Source organism: Canis aureus, chromosome 3, assembly GCF_053574225.1.
Source record: "Canis aureus isolate CA01 chromosome 3, VMU_Caureus_v.1.0, whole genome shotgun sequence".
Lineage (NCBI taxonomy): Eukaryota > Metazoa > Chordata > Mammalia > Carnivora > Canidae > Canis > Canis aureus.
Window position 1 is genome coordinate 53,041,236 of NC_135613.1, and position 27,530 is coordinate 53,068,765.

At 43.1% G+C, this 27,530-nt stretch overlaps 1 protein-coding gene and 1 long non-coding RNA gene across 9 annotated transcripts in view; one reads left to right on the plus strand and one right to left on the minus strand.

The window, feature by feature from the left end:
• ZNF18 (zinc finger protein 18) overlaps window positions 1-26,754 on the plus strand; it is a 31,116-nt gene extending 4,362 nt beyond the window's left edge. For 3 of the 6 annotated variants that reach the window (XM_077892614.1, XM_077892616.1, XM_077892615.1), the window contains 6 exons: window positions 5,868-6,375; window positions 7,589-7,778; window positions 8,216-8,307; window positions 13,846-13,930; window positions 14,494-14,601; window positions 25,456-26,754. In XM_077892614.1, the coding sequence (XP_077748740.1) occupies window positions 5,983-6,375; window positions 7,589-7,778; window positions 8,216-8,307; window positions 13,846-13,930; window positions 14,494-14,601; window positions 25,456-26,234 (1,647 nt within the window). In that variant the 5' untranslated portion in view covers window positions 5,868-5,982 and the 3' untranslated portion in view covers window positions 26,235-26,754. Of the gene's footprint in view, window positions 1-5,255; window positions 5,403-5,867; window positions 6,376-7,588; window positions 7,779-8,215; window positions 8,308-13,845; window positions 13,931-14,493; window positions 14,602-25,455 lie in introns of all 6 variants that reach the window. The other 3 variants (XM_077892617.1, XM_077892618.1, XM_077892619.1) reach the window with 2 other exon arrangements.
• On the minus strand, window positions 8,626-27,512 carry LOC144310910 (uncharacterized). Of its 3 annotated transcripts, XR_013376574.1 has the most exons (6): window positions 24,854-27,512; window positions 24,323-24,477; window positions 22,931-23,011; window positions 15,219-15,278; window positions 10,133-10,277; window positions 8,626-9,392 (listed from the first exon to the last, which is right to left on the minus strand). It is a non-coding gene; the product is annotated as an uncharacterized LOC144310910 (long non-coding RNA). The 3 variants fall into 3 exon arrangements; XR_013376571.1 differs by having other exon boundaries at window positions 24,323-27,512; XR_013376573.1 differs by having other exon boundaries at window positions 15,219-16,370; window positions 24,323-27,512.
• Between the last annotated feature and the right edge of the window lie 18 nt (window positions 27,513-27,530).

Sequence of the window (27,530 nt, forward strand, 5' to 3'; positions counted from 1 at the left end):
GTTGAGCATGGTATGAGAAAGTGGTCCAGTTTCATTCTTTTGTATGTAGCTGTCCAGTTTTCTTAGCACCATTTACTGAAAAGACCGTCTTTTCCCCATGGTATATTCTTGCCTCTTTTGTTGTAGATGAATTAACCACATAGATGTGGGTTTATTTTTAGGCTCTCTGTTGTGTTCCATTGATCTGTATGTCTATTTTCATGTCAGTACCATACAGGTGTTTTTTTTTTTTTTTAAGATTTTATTTATTCGTTCATGAGAGACACAGAGAAAGAGGCAGAGACACAGGCAGAGAGAGAAGCAGGCTCCCTGCAAGTCCAGATGTGGGACTTGATCCCGGGCCCTGAGATCACACCTGAGCTGAAGGCAGATGCTAAATTGCTGAGCCACCAGGCATCCTAGTACCATACTGTTTTAATTGCTATAACTTTGTAGTAGATCTTAAAATCCTGGGACAGAGATACCTCTAGTTGTGTTCTTTCTCAAAGATTGGCTTTGGTCATTTGTTGTCTTTTGTGGGTCCATGCACATTTTAGAATTATTTTAGTTGAAAAAAAATTTTTAAAAAATAAAAAAATAATTATTTTAGTTGGGTGGAAGTTACTATTATTATTTCCATAGGGATTACGTTGAATCTGTAGTTTGCTTTGGGTAGTATGGGCTTTTCAAACATATTCTTTCAGTCCATGAGCATGATATGGCTTTCCATTTGTGTTGTCTTCAGTTTCTTTCAAAAATGTCTTCTAGTTTTCAGAGTATAGGTCTTTCACCCCCTTGGTTAAATTTATTCCTAGGTATTTTATTCTTTTACACGCAATTGTAAATGGGATTATTTTCTTAATTTCTCTTTCTGCTATTTCATTATTAGTGTATAGAAACACAACAGTTTTCTATATGTTAATTTTGTATCCTGCAATCTTATTGAACTCATTTAACAGTTCTAATCATTTTTTTGATGGAGACTTAGGGTTTTCTGTGTATACTGTTATGTCATCTACGAATAGTGACAGTTTTACTTCTTCCTTACCAGTCTGAATACTGTTTGTTTCTTTTTCTTGTCTGGTGAGTACAGCTAAGACTTCTAGTACTATGTTGAATAAAAGTGGTGAATGGACATCCTCGTCTTATTCCTGATCTTAAAGGAAAAGCTTTTAGTTTTTTTCCACTGAGTATGATGTTAGATTCAGGGTTTTCATATATGGCTTTAAAAAAAAAAATGTGTGTTCTCTCTAAGTCTGCTTTGTTGAGAATTTTTATCATGAATGGATGCATTCTGTTGGATGCTTTTTCTGCATCTATTGAGATGATCATATGGGGTGTTTTCCTTGCTAAATGTGATGTGTTACATTGTTTTATGAATTGAGGTGAATGATTTTTTTAATATATTGTTGAATTTGGTTTGCAAATACCTTGTTGAGGGTTTTTGCATCAATGTTTATCAGAGATAATGGCCTGTAGTTTTCTTTTTTTGTGTCTCTGTGATTTTAGTATTAGGATAGTGCTGGTATTGTAGAATCTTGAAAGTTTTCCTCTTCCATGTTTTGGAATAGTTTGAAAAGAATAGTTATCAACTCTGTTTTAAATGTTTGCTAAAATTTGCCTGTGAAGCCATTTGATAACTGGACTTTTGTTTGTTGGGAGTGTTTTGATTACTAATTTCATTACTAGTAATTGGTTCATTCAAATTTTCTATTTTTGAATCAGCTTTAAAAGGTTGTATGTTTTTAGGAATTTATCCATTTTTCCCCCCTAGGTTGTCTAGTTTGTTGGTATATAATTGTTCATAATATTCTTTTGTAATCTTTTGTGTTTCTGTAATTTGAGTTGTTACTTTTCTTCTTTCATTTCTGATTTTGTTTGGGTTGCCTCTCTGTCTCTTTTTAATGAATCTGGTTAAAGGTTTATCAATTTTTAAAAAAGATTTATTTATTTTAGAGAGCACATGGGTATAAGTGGGGGAAGGATAGAGGGAGAGAATCTCCAGCAGACTCCCCCCTGAGTATGGAGCCCAATGCAGGGCTGGAGCTCAGGGCCCTTTAGACCTTGATCTGAGTTGAAACCAAGAGTTGGGTGTGTAGCTGATTGAGCCACCCAGGCACCCTAAGGTGTATCAATTTTGTTGATTTTTTTTCAAAGGACCAACTCCCGGTTTCATTGATCTATATTATTGGTTTTTTTTAGTTTCCATTTTATTTCTTTCCTTTTTTTTTTTTTAAGATTTCGTTTATTTATTTATTCATGAGAGAGACAGAGAGGCAGAGACACGGGCAGAGGGAGAAGCAGGCTCCCTGAAGAGAGCCTGATGTGGGACTTGATTCCAGGACCCCTGGGTCATGCCCTGAGTGGAAGGCAGATGCTCAACTGCTGAACCACCCAGGTGTCCCTCCATTTCATTTATTTCTGCTCTAATCTTTACTATTTCCTTTCTTCTACTGGTTTTGGGTTTTGTTCTTTTTCTAGCTCCTTTAGGTAAGGTTAGGTTGTTTAGTTGAGATTTTTGTTTTTTAAGTAGGACTGTATTGCTCTAACTTCCTTCTTAAGAACTGCTTTTCTACATCCCAAAGATTTGGATCCATTGTATTATTTTCATTTATCTCCATGTATTTATTTCCTCTCAGATTTCTATTTTTTTAATTAATTAATTAATTAATTAATTAATTAATTTATGAGAGACACACAGAGAGAGGCAGAGACACAGGCAGAGGGAGAAGCAGGTTTCATATGCAGGGAGCCTGATGTGGGACTCGATCCTGGGACAGGGATCATGCCCTGAGCTGAAGGCAGATGCTTAACCGCTGAGCCACCCAAGCATCCCTCCTCTTTGATTTCTTGATTGACCTATTCGTTGTTTAATATCATGTTGTGGAATCATTAATCCAGATTTCCACATCCAGTAAAAACATCTTTCAATGTCCAATAGGACATTGTGGATGGCACATCGTAGATGCTAAGGATTCTGTTATCTCTCTCTGAAGAGTATTGAGTTTTGTTCTAGCAGGTAATTGAGTTACTGACACATCATCTTTGACTGGAATTAGCTTGGTTTTATACCTTGTTAGGACAGATCTCTAGAAAGCCCGAAGTGTATCCTGAGGCCTTCTAACTTGATCACACTAGACCAATAGGCTGGGTTTCCTCTGTCGATCTTGTTGAGGCTTGGCTTTAGGCTCTCTTAGGGCAGGTTTAGAGTAGGTCTTACTCTAGGGTGTGGTCTTTACTCCTGACATGTGGCCTTTCTGGTATCTCAGGATGCTTTGTGTATTAGTGAGGTCTCCTTTCTCAATGGTCAAAAAATCCAATATTTCTCATCACTGATTAGCATTTTATATTTCTTTTGCTCTTAACCCTGTAGCAAGTGTGTTTTTGCATAGTTTCACCATGCCCATGTGCAGTCCAGCCCTGGGCTTACAGGGAAACCCCACACAGACTTTCCATTTTGCTTGAAACCTTTTTTTTTTTTTTTTAAGAGTCTTTCTTTCTTTCTTTCTTTCTTTCTTTCTTTCTTTCTTTCTTTCTTTCTTTCTTTCTTTCTTTCTTTTTTTTTTTTTTATGAGAGATAGAGGCAGAGACACAGGCAGAGGGAGAAGCAGGCTCCCTGTGGAGAGCCTGATATGGGACTTGATCCCAGGACCCCAAGGTCACGCCCTGAGCCAAAGGCAGATGCTCAACCACTGAGCTACCGAGGCATCCCATGTTTTCTTCTTCTTTTAAAAAAAATTTTTTGTTTATTTATTTATTATATATATATAGACAGAGCACAAGCAGTGGGGGAAGGGCACAGGGAGGAGTAGGCTGAGTAGGGAGCCTGAAGAGGGACTCAATCCCAGGACCCTAGGGTCATGACCTGAGCTGAAGGCAGATGCTTAACCAAGTGAGTCACCCAGGTGTCCTTTTTAAAATTTTAAATGATTTTCTGATACAGGATAAATTGTTTGAAGTGCTAAGGATGAAGACATTCCTTATTATACCTTAGGGAAAAATCAGCTTTTGTTTATTAATCATGTATTTATTAGAGAGAGGGAGCATGTGTGAGCAAGTGGGGGGAGGAGCAGAGGAAGAAGGAGAGAGAATCCCAAGTTGACTCCATACTGAGCACAGAGGCCAATGCAGGGCTCCATCTTATGACCCTGAGATCGTGACCTGAGCCAAAACCAAGAGTTGGATGCTTAACCACTGAGCCACCTAGGTGCCCGGAAAAAGTAACTTTTCTTTTTCTTTTTCATTTTTTAAATTTAAATTCAATTAATTAACATATACTATATTACTAGTTTCAGAGATAGAGGTCAGTGATCCATCAGTTGCATATAACACTCAGTGCTCATTATGTCACATGCCCTCCTTAATGCCTGTCACCCAGTGACCCTATTCCCCCCTGCCCTCAGAAAAGCAACTTTTAAAAGCTGGAGTGTTATACCATCTCTGATTAAGCCAGACAGATTAAGTGATCGGGTTTGTTTGCTTCCTCATTTTGTTTTTATTGTTACAGTTAGTGTCCTGGAGAAATGATGATCTGTTTGTAGCTCTTTAATAACATTCAAGGATGGACCCAGTGATCCACTATTAGGATCATATTCAAGAAAGTTAATTAGGGGATCCCTGGGTGGCTCAGAGGTTTAGTGCCTGCCTTCGGCTCAGGGCGTGATCCTGGAGTCCTGGGATGGAGTCCCACTCAGGTTCCCTGCCTGGAGCCTGCTTCTCCCTCTGCCTGTGTCTTTGCTTCTCTCTCTCTCTCTGTGTCTCTCATGAATAAATAAAATCTTAAAAAAAAAGTTAATTATAAATAGTACATGTATGATAGTACAATAAACATTTCTAAATACTAACTCATTTAATATTTCTTTTCACTTAGTTACTGTCTTCTAAATTTTTTTTTTAATTTTTATTTATTTATGATAGTCACAGAGAGAGAGAGAGAGAGAGGCAGAGGGAGAAGCAGGCTCCATGCACCGGGAGCCCGATGTGGGATTCGATCCCGGGTCTCCAGGATCGCGCCCTGGGCCAAAGGCAGGCGCCAAACCGCTGCGCCACCCAGGGATCCCTGTCTTCTAAATTTTTATACCAGTCACTGTAAAATAGTGCTCACTTAGTTCAAGGCCATAGGAATGTTTCTGAGGTAGTCACTCTTTGTTCTAAGTCTTCTGTAAGCCGAGGGTTGAAACTTTCAGTTGTGACAAGTTTTTCCTAAATTCCCAAATAGTCCAGTTTTCTTTTTTTATGTATAATTTTTTAAAAAAGATTTTATTTATTTGAAACAGGGAGAGTGCACAAGCAGGGGGAGCAACAGAGAGAGAGGGAGAAGCAGGCTCGCCACTGAGCAGGGAGCCAGATACGGGACTCAATCCCAGGACCCTGAGATCATGACCTGAGCTGAAGGCAGACGCTTAACCAACTGAGCCACCCAGGTGCTCTCCAAATAGTCCAGTTTTCCATGTGGCACTCAAAAGAGGTTACCTAGAAATTTCATTGCACCTTTTGGGGAAAAATTAATTTGTTCTCTTTAACCTCCTATTTATTATGGAAGCATCAGATTATTTCAACGTTAGCTTTTATTTCTAGGCTATGATATCTTTGTTCAGCTTTACTTTCTAGTCTATAGACTTCCATATGCAGGTAAGGAAGTGTTGTGCAGAAGAGCCATTTGCTTGTAAGCCAGTTAGTGAAAATGCTTCCACTGATGCATTTTATTTTTCTACTTGGTTGCGTGTTTGAAGAACGAGAGAGAGAGAGTGTTGTAAGGCAGTTAGCGTGAGGATGCCGGTTTAGATACCGTATGAGCTATTTGCATGATGGCTTCAAGTTTATGATCTTTCTCAGGTGGGTCATGTGCATTTGTTCTTATTGATAACGTGTCCCTCTCCTCTCTCCAGTACTGGCTTTCATTCCCTCTCTAATGTACCTGTGAGAACCTCAGTGAAGACTTGGTCCTCCCCAGAGACAGCTCCATCCCGGAAACACTTCACCAAGAAGGACTTGCCAAGCCGGATGATGCCTGTCGAGCTGGGACAGGCCTTGCTCCTGCTGCCGCCGCCACTGGCAAAGGCCGAGGACTCCCCATTCTCTGGACCAGATGCCACTCCTCGAGGGGAGCTCTCTAACCCCGAGACTGCACGCCAGCTCTTCAGGCAGTTTCGTTACCAGGTGATGTCTGGGCCCCACGAGACCCTGCGACAACTTCGGAAACTCTGTTTTCAGTGGCTGCAGCCAGAGGTTCACACAAAGGAGCAGATCCTAGAGATCCTCATGTTGGAGCAGTTCCTGACCATCTTGCCCGGGGAGATCCAGATGTGGGTGCGGAAACAGTGTCCAGGCAGCGGAGAGGAGGCAGTGACCCTTGTGGAGAGCTTGAGGGGAGACCCCCGGAGACTGTGGCAATGGGTAAGTGGAGGGTATAACTGCCAGTGGTGCGCAGGGCTCCTCTGGGGTCTTACCAGGTGGGCTGTCTTTTTTCTGACTTCTCAGTGCATGTGATTTTCCACACTAACAGTCGATTCTCCAATTTACCGATACCAGTTAGGTGTCTTAAAGTTCATTTCAAATCTGACACTGATATTCTGGGGTCGGCAGACCCAGTAGGATAAGGGTCAGCCACACAAGACTGCTCCCATTTCAGTCACACAGGCCAGATGTGCTTAAAACTGACTGGCTGTACATTTGGAGGTTCCCACCACCCCCTCCTCAGGTTTGTTAATTTACTAGAATGGCTCATAGAACTTGAAGCAAAAACCACTTATACTTACTGGTTTATGATGAAGGGCATGTTTCAGGAACAGTCAAAAGGAGGACATAGGGATGGCATAGGACTTTCATGGCATGTCGGGGCACACCATCCTCCCAGCACTTCTGTGTGGTCACCTACTCAGAAGCTCTCCGAACCCCATACTTGAAGGGATTTTATGGAGGTTTCATTACTTAGGCATGCTAGATCAACCATTGGCCATCGGTGATTGAAAATCTCCAGCTCTTCTCTCTTCCTCAGAGGTTGAGGGTTGGGGCTGCATGTTCAGTCCTCTGATGACCTGAATGGTTCCTCTGATGACCAGCCTCTCTCCTGAACTGTCTGGGGCCCACTGAGTGTCACCCTCCTAGCCTAAACTCAGTGAGCCCCTAAGGGGGCTCACTATGAATAATGGAAGTTGTCCTGTCACTCCTGTCCCTGAGGCAATTCCAGGAACCTGGGACAAAGACCAAATACCTGTTTCTTATTATACCACATCAGTATATCCACATAGCTCACTGAGTTCTAAGACTCTCTGACTTAATGCTTTCTCATCATTGCAGATAGAAGATAAAGTCTCTTATCCATTCCATCTTTATACTAACATGTTTAAGAAGTTTGAATTTTAATTGACGGAGATTATCCTGTAGAAACACATGATTAATGGCATGTTCAGGGCCTCCCAGGCCTGATTCAGGCCTCAGCCGTTCTACATCTCTTAGGAGGTTTTCCTCACAGGTTCCTGCTGGTTTTCTATTTCCCTGCTCCATGTCCCTAAGGACTGCCTTCTTATATGCTATGGAGCATTAGCTTTGTTTCTTTTAGAGCTCCTCAGTCTGAATCTTTCTGTAATTCGTCATATGTGGTCTCTAGATCAGCATCCAGGTTCTAGGACAGGAAATCTTATCAGAGAAGATGGAATCTGCAAGCTGCCACGTGGGGGGAATGGAGCGCCATCTTGAAGTGATGCCTCCAGAGCTGGGACTTCATGACTCGACCTGCAGGCCTCTGGAGCCACCAGGCCATACTGTGAAAGAGGAGTGTGACGTGGAACAAGAATTAGGTGAGGGCCAGTTACTTGTCATGTGCCGTACTCTCTCGGGGAATTTTGGGGACTATGGTTTGTAGGCCTAAGAGTGAGTTGAAAATGACACACTGCTCAGATGACAGTATCTCTGGAAAGTTTGGAAACATGGTGGACCTACTGAATCCCTCTGATGTGGAGATTCAGTCTGTGAATCTCCTTTATGACTGGATCAGACCAATTGAATTTTGGTTCTGAGGCAGGGGAAAGAAGGGAGGAGGAAAATACGGACAAGACTATTTGGAAGGTTGGGGGGAGTTGGAATTTGTTAGAGAGGTAGGTAAATACGAGTCTTGACATCATGGATGGTGGGACAGGCATCAGGTCAGTTCTCATTTGTGACGATTTTCATCTGTACCCTCTGGGGGTGGTTTGCAATGACTTCTAGAGTCTTCAAACTCTGTTCCTCACTTCAGTGATGGCTGCTGCCCCACCTCCTGCCCCACCCGAGGAAAGGCTCATCAGAGACCAGGACTTCGGAGCCTCCTTTCTCCAAGCAGCATCTCCGGTGAGCTGATTTCCCACCCTGCCTCTCTCACCCCAGACCTGGGCTGGAGGGTGTTGGTAGTTGGGAGGATGGAAGGGGTGCGTCCTTAGAAGCAGAGTAGAGGGCAGCCCAGGTGGCTCAGCGGTTTAGAGCTGCCTTCAGCTAGGGCCTGATCCTGGAGACTGGGGATTGAGTCCCATGTCAGGCTCCCTCTGCCTGTGTCTCTGCCTCTCTCTCTGTATGTCTCTCATGAATAAATAAATAAAATCTTTTTTTAAAAAAAAAAAAAGCAGAGTAGAGGACAGCCTTGCAGGGACAAGAACAGTACCCACAGAATGAACCCTGAGTCTCGCAATTTCCCCTGGGGCAGAATGTTGAGTAATCATCTCGATGATGGATCTGGGTCCTGGAAGAAGTGCCCTCTTGTTTCTCCTTTTCCTGTTTTTCGGGTTATGCTGAGAAAAGGCTCTGTTTCATTTCCTGGTCTAGGCCTCGCCCATAGGAGTCCATCTGAGCTTTTGAATGGTTCTGTCTAATGTGGGGCAGGTGGCCTCCTCCAGCCACTTAATTCCACCATTATGGAAGCCTAATTGACAAACAGTAAACTACACGTATTTCGAGTGTACAATTTGGTAATTCTCTGACACAGACACACACGTGTGAAACCACAGCCACAGTCAGGATGATAAACATACTTGTTATGCCCAATGGTTTCCTTTTGCCCTTTTGTGGTCCCTCACTCCTTCCCCGATCTTGAGATCCTGAGGCCACCACAAGTTGCTTTCTTTTACATTTGTTAGTTTGCATTTTCCAGAATCTTACGTAACACAGAATCATGCCATCTCTGCTCTTACCTTTGTTCTTCTGCATGTATTGTATTTTTCTTGCTTTTCACGTTTTTTCAGTGGTTTTTAACCGTTGGACTATGATGGACCTTGGAGTCATTTTCTTCATGTTTCTTGCTTGGGATTCTTTGGGATTCTTGGATCTGTGGGTACATGGTTTCCAACAGATTTGGGAAATTTTGGCCAGTATTTCTCCCACAGTTTTCTGTCTCCCTTCCTTCTCCTCTTCTTTGTGGACTTTGAGAATAACATCTCCACGGGCTGTATATAATGATAACGTGCAGATATATGTTAGCTCTCTTGAGGTTGTCTCAGTCTTTCCTACACTTTCTTGAACATGTAGGGTATGGCTGTACCATCTGTATTAATGTCCTTGTCTACTCATCTATCACCTGTATCATTTCTGAATCAGTTTTGATGGTTTGATCTCATTTTGAGATGTTTTCCTGCTACTTTTTATGTATGCCCAGCAACCTTTGATTGGATCTTGGACTTTGTGAATTTTACCTTGTTGGGTGCTGGGTATTTTGACATTCCTATAAATGTTGTTGGGCTTCGCTCTGGCATATGGTTGAGTTACTTGGACATAGTTTGTGTTATGGCACCAGCGAAGCCTTTAGTCTAGGTGAATTTCTCCCACTACTGAGGCAATACCCTTGTGTGTCTTCTACCTGTTGCTGCTTGATGTACAAGAGTTTCTACTCTGGCTGGTGGAAAATAACTGTTTTTAGCACTATGCAAGCTCTATTTCCTCTGCTGCTTTTGTGGGATCTTTCTCAGACTTGTGGGGGACCCTCTGCACATCTCTGGAGCTCTCTCTCTGTTTAGAAGACTCTGGTCTTCTGCCCTGTTAACTATAACTGCCTTCACCTCCCCAAACTCTGAGCTCCTTCTGCCAGCTTAAGGGGGAAGGGGCTGCCTGACTCCACCTGGCTCCCCTGCTTGTGCTTCTTGGGGTGCTCTCTCCAGGCAGCAGGTTTGTGGGCAGTGGCAGGGCTCACCTCATTTGTTTCCTCACTTTGAGGGATCTCTGCTTTGTTCTGCCTCTTAGGTGATGACTGCAAACCATTGTGTCATGTATTTTGTCCTATTTTTCAGTTGCTTGAGGCGAGAAGGTAAATCTGGTCTCTGTTACTCCCATCTTTGCTGTAAACAAGTTTGGAACAGGTTTATTTTGAACATGTAGTTAACAATTCTGAAAAGTTGCGTTTGATTAAAAATAAAGTTTTTCTGGAACGAACCTGTATACCTTGAGCACAGCATGTTTCAAACCTTTGGGGAAGCCTTCTTGGGACTTGCCTCCTGAGGTACTTTAGAGTGAAGGTAAAGGGAGGGAAGCCAGTAAGTAGGTGGTGTTTGATGTGGTGCTCAAGCCAGGTCTGAGCCTCAGCTTCCCAGGCAGAGAAGGGTAGGAACCAGGATACCGACTTTACAGTTTGCCCTGAGGAGAGGGACAGGCGTGTCCAGGAGAGGCACAGATCTTTTTAATGACTCAAGGGTACCTGTCTTCCTACTTTCCAGATACCTGGCAACCAAACTGTTAGGTAGGGAGTTTTGTAGTCAAAGGATTTGGGTATTCTGTGAAATATTTCAAGCAGACATGGAGGCTTATTGTTGCTTCTGTAGAAAGTACAGAGTATCCGTATGAAAGGCATATACAATTTATGAACAGAGTATCCATATGAAAGGCATATACAATTTATGAACTGTGTTTTAACTAGGAGAATTAAGCATTGACTGTACAAAACATTTACTATGACTTGCTCTGGGTACTGTGCGTGTGTTTCCCTATATTGCACAGACAACTGATAGCCACTCAATCCAAACAAAGGTCATTCCTATCTAATCCCAGTATCCCTGCTCTGAACTGTAACAAAAGCAGTTTGCATCAGAAGGACCATGATATTTAATGGATGCTTTGTTAATTGAAGGTGATATTGAAATAGATGTAATCATGTCCTCTGATCTCTTTTATAAGTTAGGAGCCTCGTGAATAATGCCAGAATAATGAAGTAGCATCCCTACACAGTGCTTCTTCATTGTTAGAACCCATGACTGAGTTAGAGCCTCACCAAGATTCAGGGACATATTTACTCACATTCCTGTGTTTTCAACCTGGAGAGGAATAGTGCAAACTTGGGCAAGTCAGTTGTGCAGTGTTTCACAGACCCACAAGGTGGTGCTGTCTTCACACAAAATCCGGATTGCTTTTTCATTAAATTCTATACTTCTGTCCTTCCAGAATAGGAACTGAGATTTTTTCCCCCTTTCTTAATATAAAAATGAGAAAAAGGCAAGATGGATGCAGTTGTGTCTTGTGTAGATGTTTATTCATGAATCCCTAGCTTCTTGGCAGGCAGTTCCTTGAGTTAGGTGGCTTCATGTGGAGGTATGCTGTTGAGAGCCCTCCAGAAGCATCTTTTCAGAGTTTTGAATGAGCTGATAGTGGCGCTTGGGGATTTTGGTAGCTGCACTCTTGGTTGACTTGTACCGTCCTTGGGAGCTCCTATTCTGGTGCCTACAGAACTGGCCGTGTGTCCAGCAGGCCAGGCAGCCGAGCAGTCACTGTGCTGGGCATGCCTGTTACTCTGCGGTGCGGTCCATGTTGTCTGATCAAAAAGACCGAGGGATCCCGTATCCAGCAGTGTTTGCTCAAACTGGTTATTTTCAGAAGGTTGTTAAAATCACTTCACTCACAGATTAACAAAATAAGCTCACAACTCAAGGAATTTCTTTAACAATCAAAAGTTCTAAATTAAAATTCAAATTAAAAGTGTAGTTATAGTTAATACTTAAGTATATGGTGAAATCTATTTAAGTCACTTTTCACATTTTTTTTTTTTAAAGATTTTACTTACTTTACAGCGAGAGAGAAAGAGCTAGAGCATGAGCGGGGTGGGGAGAAGAGGGACAAAGAATCTCAACCAGACTTCCTGCAGAGCACAGAACCCTATGTGGGACCTGATCTCACACCTTGAGATCATGGCCTGAGCTGAAATCAACAGTTAGATGCTTAACTGATTGAGACACCCAGGCATCCCTGCTTTTCACATATTTATCCTAAAAAAAAATCCAAGCCATCTAGCTTTTAAAAATTTTTGCTTAGTATTTGCTCATTGCAGACTTTTTGGTATCTTTATTCTTTCTCAGGTCTTTCTGCTTCTCTTTGATGTGCAGTGGGGCAGGCTTGATTTAGGATGGAGAATGGTTTCCCTGAGTGTACCATGTGTCAGAAGAGGATCTCATTCTCGTCTTAGTTTTGCTCCTCATAGCTGTCTATTCATGATAATAATGGATGGCTATTGACTTTGAGGTTCCTAAAAGTGCACAGAACCCCTTAATTCCCTCCTCAAACCCCTTAGTGGGGAGTCTAGGAGACCTGTAGACCACTTGTAAGATAATAATAGTAATAAATATCACTTTCTGAGGAGTTATTTGCCAAGGGCTTTGTTTCCCCCAAACAACGTATCTGGTGCTTACTCTGTCTTGAGCATTGCCCTGGGGACTGAGAAAGTACAGTGGAGAGTCCTTTTCTCATGTAGCTCACATGCTAGTAGAGGCAGCTCTTAGATACTTGTGCATGTGTGCGTGCTATGAAAACAAGTGACGCTTGCATGATGTGTTCAGTTTTGAGTTTTGTACTATGATCAGGTGAGGATGGAGACTCAGAAAGGTTACATAACTTGCTTAAGATCACACAGGTAGCAGTGGCAGGGCTGGGACCTGAAACCCTGTGTGTCTGACTCCAAGGGCTGGGCTATTTATTAATTACACTGCTGCACAGACTGAGTCTAGTCAGCACCTCAGTAGAAAGATCGGGATTTGAATTCACTGGAGGAGACTCCAGTTAGGCAGTGTTCCTAGTTTCCTAGGAAAAGAAGGGCATGTTTTGGGGATCATTGAGGCATACCTTGCTCCAGAGAACCCATTGATTTTCTATTCAGTGGGAGGAAAAGTGGGCTAATGTTAGACCTTAAACTCAGAACTGTTGGGGGATTTCCAAATGTGCATGGGGGGCAGCATCTGCTCTGAGCCCACTGATCTGTGTCAGACAATGCAGCTAGCTTCCCTGTGGGTTCTTCCCACCTTTTTGCTGATTTGCATTTGCATTTCCAACAAATTCCCTTTTAATTTTTTTTCCCTCTTGAATTTCCAGATTTTAATGAGATATTGGGACTATCAGGCTCCTACCATTCAAAGATCTCTATTATAAGCACTGAGTTAAAAAAAAAAATACAGTGTAGAAAAGGCCTCTGTGTCCTTCACTCTTAAATATGTGCAAATGAAAATAATCCAGAACTTAAACCTAAATGTTTTCTAATGAGGGCAAGAAATAGTGACGAGGAGGCTATAGCTTTCCCCTTGGCCTCTTCTGGTGAGCCACCTCCCAAGATTCCTTAGATTGTTGTCTTTTTTTAAAGATTTTTATTTATTTGAGAGCAAGCAAGTGAGAGCACAACCAGTAGGGAGGGACAGAGGAAGAAGCAGACGCCCTGCTGAGCAGGGAGTGCATGTGGACTCAATCTCAGGACCTTGAGATCATGATCCAAGCCGAATGCAGATGCTTAACTGGCTGAGCCACCCAGGCACCCTTCCTTAGATCTTCTGATGACCAGGCTTCTAGGGCACATTACTGTTTTGCTCCAGTTCCCTCTAGGTGGGGAAGGCTGGCTCACAAACCTGCAGTGGAGTGATGGTATTGTGTGCTTTCTAGGAGCAGTGGAGGCACCTGGATTCCACTCAGAAGGAGCAGTACTGGGATCTCATGCTGGAGACCTATGGGAAAATGGTCTCAGGAGGTGAGGGCGTGCATTTGTCTGATGTCTGTCTGTTTAATTTACATTAAACATTTCCTGTGTCCCTCTAGAGGTAGCTGCTCCACTTGAAGTTCCCTGGATGAAGGGGAGGGCATTGGGCATGTTTAGTGAGAGCTTCCTTGTATTGGAAGGATTCCGTGTGCCTCGAACTGTTATGGGTGCATTCCATGTGGTAACTCCCTAAATCTACAAGATATATGATGGTTTTCCCGTGTTAGAGATGATCAAAGTGAGTGTCAGGTCAAACCATGTGCTCACTGTTACGTAGCTTGTAAGTGCTGAGTTACGACAACTCAGTGTGTCCTACTGAGTCCATGCTCCGGGCCGCTAACCTGCGCTGTCTCAGCCAACCTTTGGGGGGACTCATTCAAGAGCCTTGCACCAGCCTGCCAGGTGGTGTGGAAGGCAGACACCTCTTAACATAAGTGTTTTGAGGGATCTCCAGATCCTTCATCTTTCCCCGTCACAGTCAAGTTGCACCTTTGAAAGACACAGCTTGGTCCCCAGTTCTCCCCATTCATCTTCCTATTCTCTCTCCGTGCTAGGCATTTCCAGTTCCAAGTCTGATCTGACTAATTCCGCAGAGTATGGGGAAGAACTGGCAGGATTGCACCTTCATGTCAGCGAGAAGATCCCAAGACCCACCCTCATAGGTGAGCGATCTTTCGTTGGGTCTGAGCCGTTTCTGACCTCCTGTCATTGAATTGGAGGTGGCAGGGGATGTACTAGGAACTGAGGTTTGTGCCCTTGTCTGTGATTGGCCGTGATCTGGTTGGTCCAGTGAGAATGCTGAGGTTGAGTCTCCTCACGTCTGGTGTGGGGCCATTGATTCATACTAAGTCATCGTGGAACACAGACCACACATTGGACCTGCTGCCTGCAGTCTTGTGTGCCATGACAGCTTGCTTTCTCAGAGCGAGTTAAGGTTAGGATAGATTGATACCAATCCAGGTATGAGTTGAACAAAAAGGTGATGTGAAAAAGGCAGCAGTTACTGCCCTTCCTGACTCTTGTGTTTTTCTTCTTTCTTTATTCTGGTAGGAGTGAAATGAAGATTAATTAAGACAAACATGTTTAAAAAGAAAAACATGTTTAATTAATCTCTAAGCACTTAACATGCACTAGACAGCAGTGGTGACAAACACTTCCTATAAACCTTGTATTTTAAGATCCTAGAGGAAGAAATGTGTGACTTTGTTCTGTTGTAACATAGCAATCACCCTTTGTTCGTGGCACTCTGTTTAAAACATTGCAGTTATGTAACACCTACCTGTCATGCATACCTGCACACTCCATCCCACAACACACCCTTCTCCGTAGACAAAAGATCCTAGAATTAGAAGAAGAAAAGGACCAGGGATGACAATTTTATGACAAGTCATTCTTTCTCTCCAGTGGGATCAAATTAATTATGTTCCTTTGCTGATATGCTACAGAAACAGCAAGCATCAAATGAAACAGACGATTTTTAATTCTAACCGATGTGTTTATTGTACTACTATTTCACAAGGATTCCTTTGGAGCAATATTTTTCAAACTGCGTTTCATGGCCAGTGTATTGTGAAATCCTCTTCTAGGTTGCAACCAGCATTTAAAAAATTGCAATGATAAGACTGTAGAAAATGCCAGAATGCAGATAGACACTATCAGATGTCAGGATAGGTAGCATTTCAGGAAATTTTTGTTCCAAATATGTGTGTATGTTCTGTATTTCAGTATAAACATATTTCTTACAGTGGGTGGCAGACAAAAAAGTTTGAAAACACTGCTTTAGTGGTTGTTGCAGTAGGATTTTTGTTTTACTAGATTTTCTTTTCCAGAGCAGTTACAGGTTCATAGGGAAATTGAGTGGAAGGTACAGAGATTTCTCATATGCTCCTCTGCAGTGGGATTTTATTTGTGATATATAGTTCACATATCCCTACTCATTCTTTTTTTTTCCCCCTCCTCCTTCAATCCACCTGCCAGCATGGTCCCATTAGATCTTACCCTGAAAGAGACTGTGGATAGTCTATAAAGCTAGCCTGCTTTCATAGAGCAAAGAAATGCTACTCTTGGTTCTTGAAAGAGAGGATATATGGGAAGAGAGGCCAGGGAAGTAGGCATGTCCAGGCTGGATTGGAAGGGAGTGTGTGAGGAACCCTGTGGAAAGTTGATGCCAGAGCCAGGGGTACAGGGATGTGCCCTGGACTCCTGGGGGAACAAGTAACAGGACCAGAAAGGACTGGTCCTGTCTTAAAGACACAACAAGTTAGTGGTGCCTGGGTGGCTTGGCCATTTGGTGCCTGCCTTCTGCCCAGAGTGTGGTCCTGGAGTCCTGGGATCGAGTCCCGGGATGGAGTCCCGCATCGGGCTCCCTGCATGGAGCCTGCTTCTCTGTCTCTGCTTCTCTCTCTGTCTCTCATGAATAAATAAATAAAATCTTAAAAAAAACAAAAAGACACAACAGTTAGCCGGCCTGCCAGACCTGGACTCATATCAAGGGGGCAAAAGCATCAGGAGAGCACAGGTATACTGTTTGTTTGGCCATATGGAAGACTAGCTTATAGTTAAAGCAGGTCAGCAGGGGAATAAACCTCAAGAAGCCACGTACTCACTGCTGATCAAAAGTCCAAGGTAGAGGGGGAGGAGCAAGATGGCAGAAGAGTAGGGTCTCCAAATCACCTGTCTCCACCAAACTACCTAGAAAACCTTCAAATTATCCTGAAAATCTATGAATTCGGCCTGAGATTTAAAGAGAGACCAGCTGGAATGCTACAGTGAGAAGAGTTCGCGCTTCTATCAAGGTAGGAAGACGGGGAAAAAGAAGTAAAGAAACAAAGGCCTCCAAGGGGGAGGGGCCCCGCGAGGAGCCGGGCTGAGGCCGGGGCGAGTGTCCCCAAGACAGGAGAGCCCCGTCCCGGAGGAGCAGGAGCTGCACCGACCTTCCCGGGCGGAAAGGGGCTCGCAGGGAGGTGGAGCAGGACCCAGGAGGGCGGGGATGCCCTCGGGTTCCCCGGGACAGTAACAGAGCAAATGCGCGCCGGGAGAGTGCGCCGAGCTCCCTAAGGGCTGCAGCGCGCACGGGGGGGACCTGGAGCAGCCAGGAGGGGCTCGGGCGGCGGCTCCGCAGAGGGGGTTGCGGGGCGGGAGCAGCTCGGAGGGGCTCAGGCAGAGGAAGAGGCTCCGTGCAGAGGGGCCTGCGAGGTTCCAGGAGCAGCTCAGAGGGGCTCGGGCGGCGGCTCCGCGGAGGGGGTTGCGCAGGCGCCGGAGCACAGGGCGCCGTGACACAGCCCAGGATCCCGCCTCCCCCGGGACAGGCAGAGGCCAGGAGGGCCCAGGACAGCAAGGACGCTCCTGCCCCAGCTGAGCAGATCAGCGGCCCCGCCCCGGAGCCTCCAGGCCCTGCAGACGGAGTTCCTGCCGGAGCTGAATCCAGGTTTCCAGAGCTGCCCCGCCACTGGGGCTGTTCCTCCTGGGGCCTCACGGGGTAAACAACCCCCACTGAGCCCTGCACCAGGCAGGGGCACAGCAGCTCCCCCAACTGCTAACACCTGAAAATCAGCACAACAGGCCCCTCCCCCAGAACACCAGCCAGACTGACAACTTCCAGGAGAAGCCAAGGGACTTAAAGAACACAGAATCAGAAGATACTCCCCGGTGGTTCTTTTTTTTTTTTTTTTTGTTTTGCTTTTTGATTTGTTTCCTTCCCCCACCCCCTTGTTTTCTCCTTTCTTTTTCTTTCTTTTTCTTCTAATTTTTTTTTCGTTTTTTTTTCTTTTTCTTCCCTTTTTTTTTCTCTTTCTCTTTTCTTTCCTTCTTTCTCTCCTCTCTTTTTCTCTTTTTCCCAATACAATTTGCTTTTGGCCACTCTGCACTGAGCAAAATGACTAGAAGGAAAACCTCACCACAAAAGAAAGAATCAGAAACAGTCCTCTCTCCCACAGAGTTACAAAATCTGGATTACAATTCAATGTCAGAAAGCCAATTCAGAAGCACTATTATACAGCTACTGGTGGCTCTAGAAAAAAGTATAAAGGACTCAAGAGACTTCATGACTGCAGAATTTAGAGCTAATCAGGCAGAAATTAAAAATCAATTGAATGAGATGCAATCCAAACTAGAAGTCCTAACGACGAGGGTTAACGAGGTGGAAGAACGAGTGAGTGACGTAGAAGACAAGTTGATAGCAAAGAGGGAAACTGAGGAAAAAAGAGACAAACAATTAAAAGACCATGAAGATAGATTAAGGGAAATAAACGACAGCCTGAGGAAGAAAAACCTACGTTTAATTGGGGTTCCCGAGGGCGCCGAAAGGGACAGAGGGCCAGAATATGTATTTGAACAAATTCTAGCTGAAAACTTTCCTAATCTGGGAAGGGAAACAGGCATTCAGATCCAGGAAATAGAGAGATCCCCCCCCTAAAATCAATAAAAACCGTTCAACACCTCGACATTTAATTGTGAAGCTTGCAAATTCCAAAGATAAGGAGAAGATCCTTAAAGCAGCAAGAGACAAGAAATCCCTGACTTTTATGGGGAGGAGTATTAGGGTAACAGCAGACCTCTCCACAGAGACCTGGCAGGCCAGAAAGGGCTGGCAGGATATATTCAGGGTCCTAAATGAGAAGAACATGCAACCAAGAATACTTTATCCAGCAAGGCTCTCATTCAAAATGGAAGGAGAGATAAAGAGCTTCCAAGACAGGCAGAACTAAAAGAATATGTGACCTCCAAACCAGCTCTGCAAGAAATTTTAAGGGGGCCTCTTAAAATTCCCCTTTAAGAAGAAGTTCAGTGGAACAGTCCACAAAAACAAAGACTGAATAGATATCATGATGACACTAAACTCATATCTCTCAATAGTAACTCTGAATGTGAACGGGCTTAATGACCCCATCAAAAGGCGCAGGGTTTCAGACTGGATAAAAAAGCAGGACCCATCTATTTGCTGTCTACAAGAGACTCATTTTAGACAGAAGGACACCTACAGCCTGAAAATAAAAGGTTGGAGAACCATTTACCATTCGAATGGTCCTCAAAAGAAAGCAGGGGTAGCCATCCTTATATCAGATAAACTAAAATTTACCCCAAAGACTGTAGTGAGAGATGAAGAGGGACACTATATCATACTTAAAGGATCTATTCAACAAGAGGACTTAACAATCCTCAATATATATGCTCCGAATGTGGGAGCTGCCAAATATATAAATCAATTATTAACCAAAGTGAAGAAATACTTAGATAATAATACACTTATACTTGGTGACTTCAATCTAGCTCTTTCTATACTCGATAGGTCTTCTAAGCAAAACATCTCCAAAGAAACGAGAGCTTTAAACGATACACTGGACCAGATGGAGTTCACAGATATCTACAGAACTTTACATCCAAACTCAACTGAATACACATTCTTCTCAAGCGCACATGGAACTTTCTCCAGAATAGACCACATATTGGGTTACAAATCGGGTCTGAACCGATACCAAAAGATTGGGATTGTCCCCTGCATATTCTCGGACCATAATGCCTTGAAATTAGAACTAAATCACAACAAGAAGTTTGGAAGGACCTCAAACACGTGGAGGTTAAGGACCATCCTGCTAAAAGACAAAAGGGTCAACCAGGAAATTAAGGAAGAATTAAAAAGATTCATGGAAACTAATGAGAATGAAGATACAACCGTTCAAAATCTTTGGGATGCAGCAAAAGCAGTCCTAAGGGGGAAATACATCGCAATACAAGCATCCATTCAAAAACTGGAAAGAACTCAAATACAAAAGCTAACCTTACACATAAAGGAGCTAGAGAAAAAACAGCAAATAGATCCTACACCCAAGAGAAGAAGGGAGTTAATAAAGATTCAAGCAGAACTCAACGAAATCGAGACCAGAAGAACTGTGGAACAGATCAACAGAACCAGGAGTTGGTTCTTTGAAAGAATTAATAAGATAGATAAACCATTAGCCAGCCTTATTAAAAAGAAGAGAGAGAAGACTCAAATTAATAAAATCATGAATGAGAAAGGAGAGATCACTACCAACACCAAGGAAATACAAACGATTTTAAAAACATATTATGAACAGCTATACGCCAATAAATTAGGCAATCTAGAAGAAATGGACGCATTCCTGGAAAGCCACAAACTACCAAAACTGGAACAGGAAGAAATAGAAAACCTGAACAGGCCAATAACCAGGGAGGAAATTGAAGCAGTCATCAAAAACCTCCCAAGACACAAGAGTCCAGGGCCAGATGGCTTCCCAGGGGAATTTTATCAAACGTTTAAAGAAGAAACCATACCTATTCTCCTAAAGCTGTTTGGAAAGATAGAAAGAGATGGAGTACTTCCAAATTCGTTTTATGAAGCCAGCATCACCTTAATTCCAAAGCCAGACAAAGACCCCGCCAAAAAGGAGAATTACAGACCAATATCCCTGATGAACATGGATGCAAAAATTCTCAACAAGATACTGGCCAATAGGATCCAACAGTACATTAAGAAAATTATTCACCATGACCAAGTAGGATTTATCCCTGGGACACAAGGCTGGTTCAACACCCGTAAAACAATCAATGTGATTCATCATATCAGCAAGAGAAAAACCAAGAACCATATGATCCTCTCATTGGATGCAGAGAAAGCATTTGACAAAATACAGCATCCATTCCTGATCAAAACTCTTCAGAGTGTAGGGATAGAGGGAACATTCCTCGACATCTTAAAAGCCATCTATGAAAAGCCCACAGCAAATATCATTCTCAATGGGGAAGCACTAGGAGCCTTTCCCCTAAGATCAGGAACAAGACAGGGATGTCCACTCTCACCACTGCTGTTCAACATAGTACTGGAAGTCCTAGCCTCGGCAATCAGACAACAAAAAGACATTAAAGGCATTCAAATTGGCAAAGAAGAAGTCAAACTCTCCCTCTTCGCCGATGACATGATACTCTACATAGAAAACCCAAAAGTCTCCACCCCAAGATTGCTAGAACTCATACAGCAATTCGGTAGCGTGGCAGGATACAAAATCAATGCCCAGAAGTCAGTGGCATTTCTATACACTAACAATGAGACTGAAGAAAGAGAAATTAAGGAGTCAATCCCATTTACAATTGCACCCAAAAGCATAAGATACCTAGTAATAAACCTCACCAAAGATGTAAAGGATCTATACCCTCAAAACTATAGAACACTTCTGAAAGAAATTGAGGAAGACACAAAGAGATGGAAAAATATTCCATGCTCATGGATTGGCAGAATTAATATTGTGAAAATGTCAATGTTACCCAGGGCAATATACACGTTTAATGCAATCCCTATCAAAATACCATGGACTTTCTTCAGAGAGTTAGAACAAATTATTTTAAGATTTGTATGGAATCAGAAAAGACCCCGAATAGCCAGGGGAATTTTAAAAAAGAAAACCATATCTGGGGGCATCACAATGCCAGATTTCAGGTTGTACTACAAAGCTGTGGTCATCAAGACAGTGTGGTACTGGCACAAAAACAGACACATAGATCAGTGGAACAGTATAGAGAATCCAGAAGTGGACCCTGAACTTTATGGGCAACTAATATTCGATAAAGGAGGAAAGACTATCCATTGGAAGAAAGGCAGTCTCTTCAATAAATGGTGCTGGGAAAATTGGACATCCACATGCAGAAGAATGAAACTAGACCACTCTCTTTCACCATACACAAAGATAAACTCAAAATGGATGAAAGATCTAAATGTGAGACAAGATTCCATCAAAATCCTAGAGAAGAACACAGGCAACACCCTTTTTGAACTCGGCCATAGTAACTTCTTGCAAGATACATCCACGAAGGCAAAAGAAACAAAAGCAAAAATGAACTATTGGGACTTCATCAAGATAAGAAGCTTTTGCACAGCAAAGGATACAGTCAACAAAACTCAAAGACAACCTACAGAATGGGAGAATATATTTGCAAATGACATATCAGATAAAGGGCTAGTTTCCAAGATCTATAAAGAACTTATTAAACTCAACACCAAAGAAACAAACAATCCAATCATGAAATGGGCAAAAGACATGAACAGAAATCTCACAGAGGAAGACATAGACATGGCCAACATGCATATGAGAAAATGCTCTGCATCACTTGCCATCAGGGAAATACAAATCAAAACTACAATGAGATACCACCTCACACCAGTGAGAATGGGGAAAATTAACAAGGCAGGAAACAACAAATGTTGGAGAGGATGCGGAGAAAAGGGAACCCTCTTACACTGTTGGTGGGAATGTGAACTGGTGCAGCCACTCTGGAAAACTGTGTGGAGGTTCCTCAAAGAGTTAAAAATATACCTGCCCTATGACCCAGCAATTGCACTGTTGGGGATTTACCCCAAAGATACAAATGCAATGAAACGCCGGGACACCTGCACCCCGATGTTTCTAGCAGCAATGGCCACGATAGCCAAACTGTGGAAGGAGCCTCGGTGTCCAACGAAAGATGAATGGATAAAGAAGATGTGGTTTATGTATACAATGGAATATTACTCAGCTATTAGAAATGACAAATACCCACCATTTGCTTCAACGTGGATGGAACTGGAGGGTATTATGCTGAGTGAAGTAAGTCAGTCGGAGAAGGACAAACATTATATGTTCTCATTCATTTGGGGAATATAAATAATAGTGAAAGGGAAAATAAGGGAAGGGAGAAGAAATGTGTGGGAAATATCAGAAAGGGAGACAGAACGTAAAGACTGCTAACTCTGGGAAACGAACTAGGGGTGGTAGAAGGGGAGGAGGGCGGGGGGTGGGAGTGAATGGGTGACGGGCACTGGGTGTTATTCTGTATGTTAGGAAATTGAACACCAATAAAAAAAAAAAAGTCCAAGGTATTAATAAAAAAAATAAATTGGGGGAAATGAATCATTATTACTTGTCTGGAAGAATACTGCAAGAATACAAGAGTCTTGGAAGAATGTTTCATCAGCATTAGATCTGTAAATGTTGAGAGTCTTACTTGAGTCTAGCTGGTTCAGTCAGTGGAACATGCCACCCAATCTCTGGGTCCTGAGTTCGAGCCCCATGTTGGGCGTGGAGCCTGGGTTAAAAAAAAAAAGAATCTGTCATTTTAGAAAGTCAAAGTCAAGGATCCCTGGGTGGCTCAGCAGTTTAGTGCCTGCCTTTGGCCTAGAGCGTGATCCTGGAGTCCCGGGATCATGTCTCACATCGGGCTCCCTGCATGGAGCCTGCTTCTCCCTCTGCCTATATCTCTGCCTCTCTCTGTGTGTCTCATGAATAAATAAATAAAATCTTAAAAAAAAAAAGAAAGAAAGTCAAAGTCATTAAAATGATGGGATACTGATATAAAAATAGGCCCACAGACGGATGGAACACAAAAGGGAGTCTCAGAAGAGATGCTGGTCTATATGAGGGTTTAGCATGTGATGGAGGAAGAGGCAGCGCAGGCCCATGCATGGGAGGAGGGTTCTTCACAGAGCAGTACTCTTAAAGAATCAGTTTAAATTTGATGAAAAAGATATGAAATATGAAAATCATAATAAGGAAGGGAGTGAATATTTGATCCTCATCTGGGGTGGGGAATATTTTATCAGTATAAAAGCCACAGATATGGAAACGACGAATACCCACCATTTTCTTCAGTATGGATGGAACTGGAGGGTATTATGCTGAGTGAAGTAAGTCAATTGGAGAAGGACAAATATTATATGGTCTCATTCATATGGAGAATATAAAAAATAATGAAAGGGACTATAGGGGAAAGGAGAGAAAATGAGTGGGAAATATCAGAGAGGGAGACAAAACATGAGAGACTCCTAACTCTGAGAAACGAACAAGGGGTTGTGGAAGGGAAGGTGGGCGGGGGGAAGGGGTGACTGGGTGACAGGCACTGAGGAGGGGCACTTGACAGGATGAGCACTGGGTGTTATACTGTATGTTAACAAATCGAACTCCAATAAAAAATATACAAAAAAAAAAAAGCCACAGAAGAAAACTGTTAAGGAAAAGATCATAGTAGACTGGAGTATTTTTAAAAATACCTGCCCCCATGACTTACATTTATACATAAGTAACCCCAAGCAAAATTAAGGTACCAAATTGGTGAAAAATATTGTTTATTAACATGTTGGGTAAATGATTATTTTTCTTAATATAGAGTTAGTGCAGGTTAATAAGAAAAAATGACTTTCCCAATAAAAAAAATGGACAGCAGTCTTAGGAAAAATAGCTCATAAATGTGAAAAAAAAATGCATCCCTTATTAACTAAGGAATTAACCCCTTTCTAACAGTGAAAAACTATTTCTTTGCACTGCTCTCAATGGCCAATATTTTAGAAATATTCAGGACTTAAGTATGGAACAGTCTGCTTCGCTCAGCCCAGGTGCTCACTCCAGGGGATGGTCCTTCTGGAGATGGATTCACCATTCAGCATCACGAGCCTCAGAAACAGCATTCAGGCCAGGTAACAGGGTAGCAACACTTCAAGGAACCTGGAGTGGTCAGAAATGTGGGCCGTCATGTATGAAGAAAAATCGCAGCATTATCTATAGTAACAAAAACACAGCACACAACTTCAGTTTCCACAGTAGGAGAATTCCTTCAGTAAATCGTATGCTTAGTATTGTATGTTTATGGTGACATCTCCATGATGGACCATTATTCAGCTTTAAAATGATATTTATAAAGACTTCTCTAAAGACAACAGTGCCTTTGTCATTTGAGAGGAATGTGTTGTAAGACTCTGTGAATTAACAAGTCAAGATCTCCCTCATTAGCAGATTCCTGGGGTCTCTAGCAGATAATTTGAAAACCTTAGATCTGTGGGAAGAAAGTTTTTTATAAAAGTTGGAAACAAATTCAGCCACCAAAATAAAAGCCTTTACTATTTGTATCATGTAGTGGTAATAACCAAAAACTTACGTTATGAGAAGAACGACATTTCAACTGTTAACTCGAGTTAGTGAGGCACAGGTGGATGGATGCTGCATTCAGGCCCAGGCCAAGGGTCCACTTCAATGCGACAGCCTCTCTGTGCATTAAAGCCACAGTAAAGTGACATTGTAATGCATTTCCTAAGTTTTACGTTACCTGTAAATGGGAGAATCCATGTGGAATTCATAAATCTGGCCATTTACAATTTAAATGCCACAAAGTCAAGTGTGGAACTGTGTAGACAGTATGGTATCAATTATGTAAAGAAAAAATAAAACATTCACATACATACATATGTATAGTTTGTACAGACACCATAGGAGAAGTATAATCGTGGTTGCCACCTCTGAGTGGTTTGATTGAGGTTGATTTGGTTTTCTTTCTGTTTTTCTCTCCAAATTGTTTTTAGTGATCAAACTTAATGTTTTATGTATAAGCAGAAAAAAAATGACTCATTTTTCAAAGTAACACCCTTATATAATACACTTGTTTTTCTTGGGCCTCAAATGCACACTGCTGGGGTCGCCTGGCTGGCTCAGTTGGTGGAGTGTGCACATTGAACAATTTCAAATCTTCTTTCTTTCTTCCAGGAGACAGGCAGGAGAATGACAAAGAGAACCTGAATTTGGAAAATTGTAGGGGCCAAGAAACTTCCGACGTCTCCTGCCAAGTGTCAGGAGAGGCACCTTCGCAGGCTTCCTTGAGTGGCCTCCTCAGTGAGGATGAACCGAGATGCTTTGGAGAAGGGGACAGTCTCCCCGAGGCTCTGGAAAATCTTCAAGGTGAGGGGCCAGTGGGCCAGCTCTCGCCCCAAGGAAGGAATTCTGGGAAACAGCATTTGGCCAATCCCCATCCAGAAGAACTGTCCCTGTTGTGGCTGGAGGAGAAGAGAGAGGCCTCTCCGAAAGGGCAGCCAAGGGCCCCCATGGCCCAGAAACTCCCCACCTGCAGGGAGTGTGGGAAAACGTTTTACAGGAATTCTCAGCTTGTTTTTCACCAAAGAACTCACACCGGAGAGACATACTTTCAGTGCCCCACCTGCAAAAAAGCCTTTCTGCGGAGTTCAGACTTTGTGAAGCATCAGAGGATCCACACAGGAGAGAAGCCTTGTAAATGTGATTACTGTGGGAAAGGCTTTAGCGACTTCTCAGGATTGCGTCATCATGAGAAGATCCACACAGGGGAGAAACCCTATAAATGTCCCATCTGTGAGAAGAGTTTTATTCAGAGATCAAACTTTAATCGGCATCAGAGAGTTCACACAGGGGAGAAACCGTATAAGTGTTCCCGCTGCGGGAAGAGTTTCAGCTGGAGCTCGAGCCTTGATAAACATCAAAGATCCCATTTAGGAAAGAAGCCCTTTCCGTAGGCAGGCTCCCATAGCCCAGTTCTGGCCCTGGGCCGTTTAAAAATACTTTGTGCCATCTGGAGAAATTGCATCTTTTAAAGACCAACCCTGTTCTCTCTCTCTCTCTCTCTCTCTCTCTCTCTTTCATGGATTAGAGAATTACCTGAACACGGCTTTGGACTGGAAGGACATGTTGGCCTCTGGGTTGGCTTTTGTGTTGGCTTAATTTCTTCTGCATCAGGAGAAAGAACAATCTTCATCTTTCAGCTCATCTCTTGTTTTGAACCCCTTGGGGAGAAAAATGTATCACTTGGAGTTCCTGTTTTACAAGTGCTGTCTGGGGAGTGTTTAACTGGATCAGCTACAGTTGCTGCTCTTGGGAGGGGCCTCAGGTCAGCACTTTGGGGATGGGGGTCCTAGAGCAGATCTCCTGTTACAGTAGGGGCAGTGGACAGGGCCAGAGAGCTTGCACGTGTTGTCAGATGGGTGCAAAATTAACTTCAAATGTCCCTCGTTTTATAAATAAACTTCTTAAAGTCGCTCCCTGTCTTGTGTCTATAGCGTCACTGTGTTTTAACTGTAACTCAAAGTGCATTTTCCCATAGAAGACTCTAAATGGTGGTTGAGCTCCTTCCTGATCATCCCGTACTCACCGAGTTTATCACTCAGTTGAAGAGTCAGGAAGTTGCTAACCTGGTGTCCAGGTGTGAGAGCTCGGTTAGTGCTGGGCATTCAGGTAAGTGTATCATCCCTGGTGTCTTTCTTTTTGTGTGTGTGAGGGGATTAATTTATTTGAAAGAGAGTGTGAGAGAGAGAGAAGGGGGGGAGGGGCAGAGGGAGAAGCAGGCTCCCTCCCCACCTGAACAAGGAACCGGATGAGGGACCAGGACCCCCGGGTCAGGACCTGAGCGGAAGGCAGGCACTTCACCCAACTGAGCCACCCAGGCGTCCCTAACATGATCTTCATTATCTCATTTTGTCAGTAGATATTAGGAAGCGGTCAGTAGTATTGACCTACTTTCAGTTGTGTCAGGTGTGACATGTACCTAACCTGCCCACCTGTCCTTTCTTGAAAATCACATGCCCCACAGTGTCCTGCTTTCAGAGTGGTTTCCACCTTCCTTCTGTCTTGTCTGCCCCCCCCCCCCTTTTTTTAAATTTTATTTATTTGAGAGAGGGAATGAGCAGGAGAAGGTGGAGACTGAGCACAGAGCCCAGTGCGGGACTCGATCCCAGGACCCCGAAATCATGACCGGAGCTCAAGGCAGACGCTTCACTGACTGAGCAACCCAGACGTCCTTCTTGCCCACTCTTATT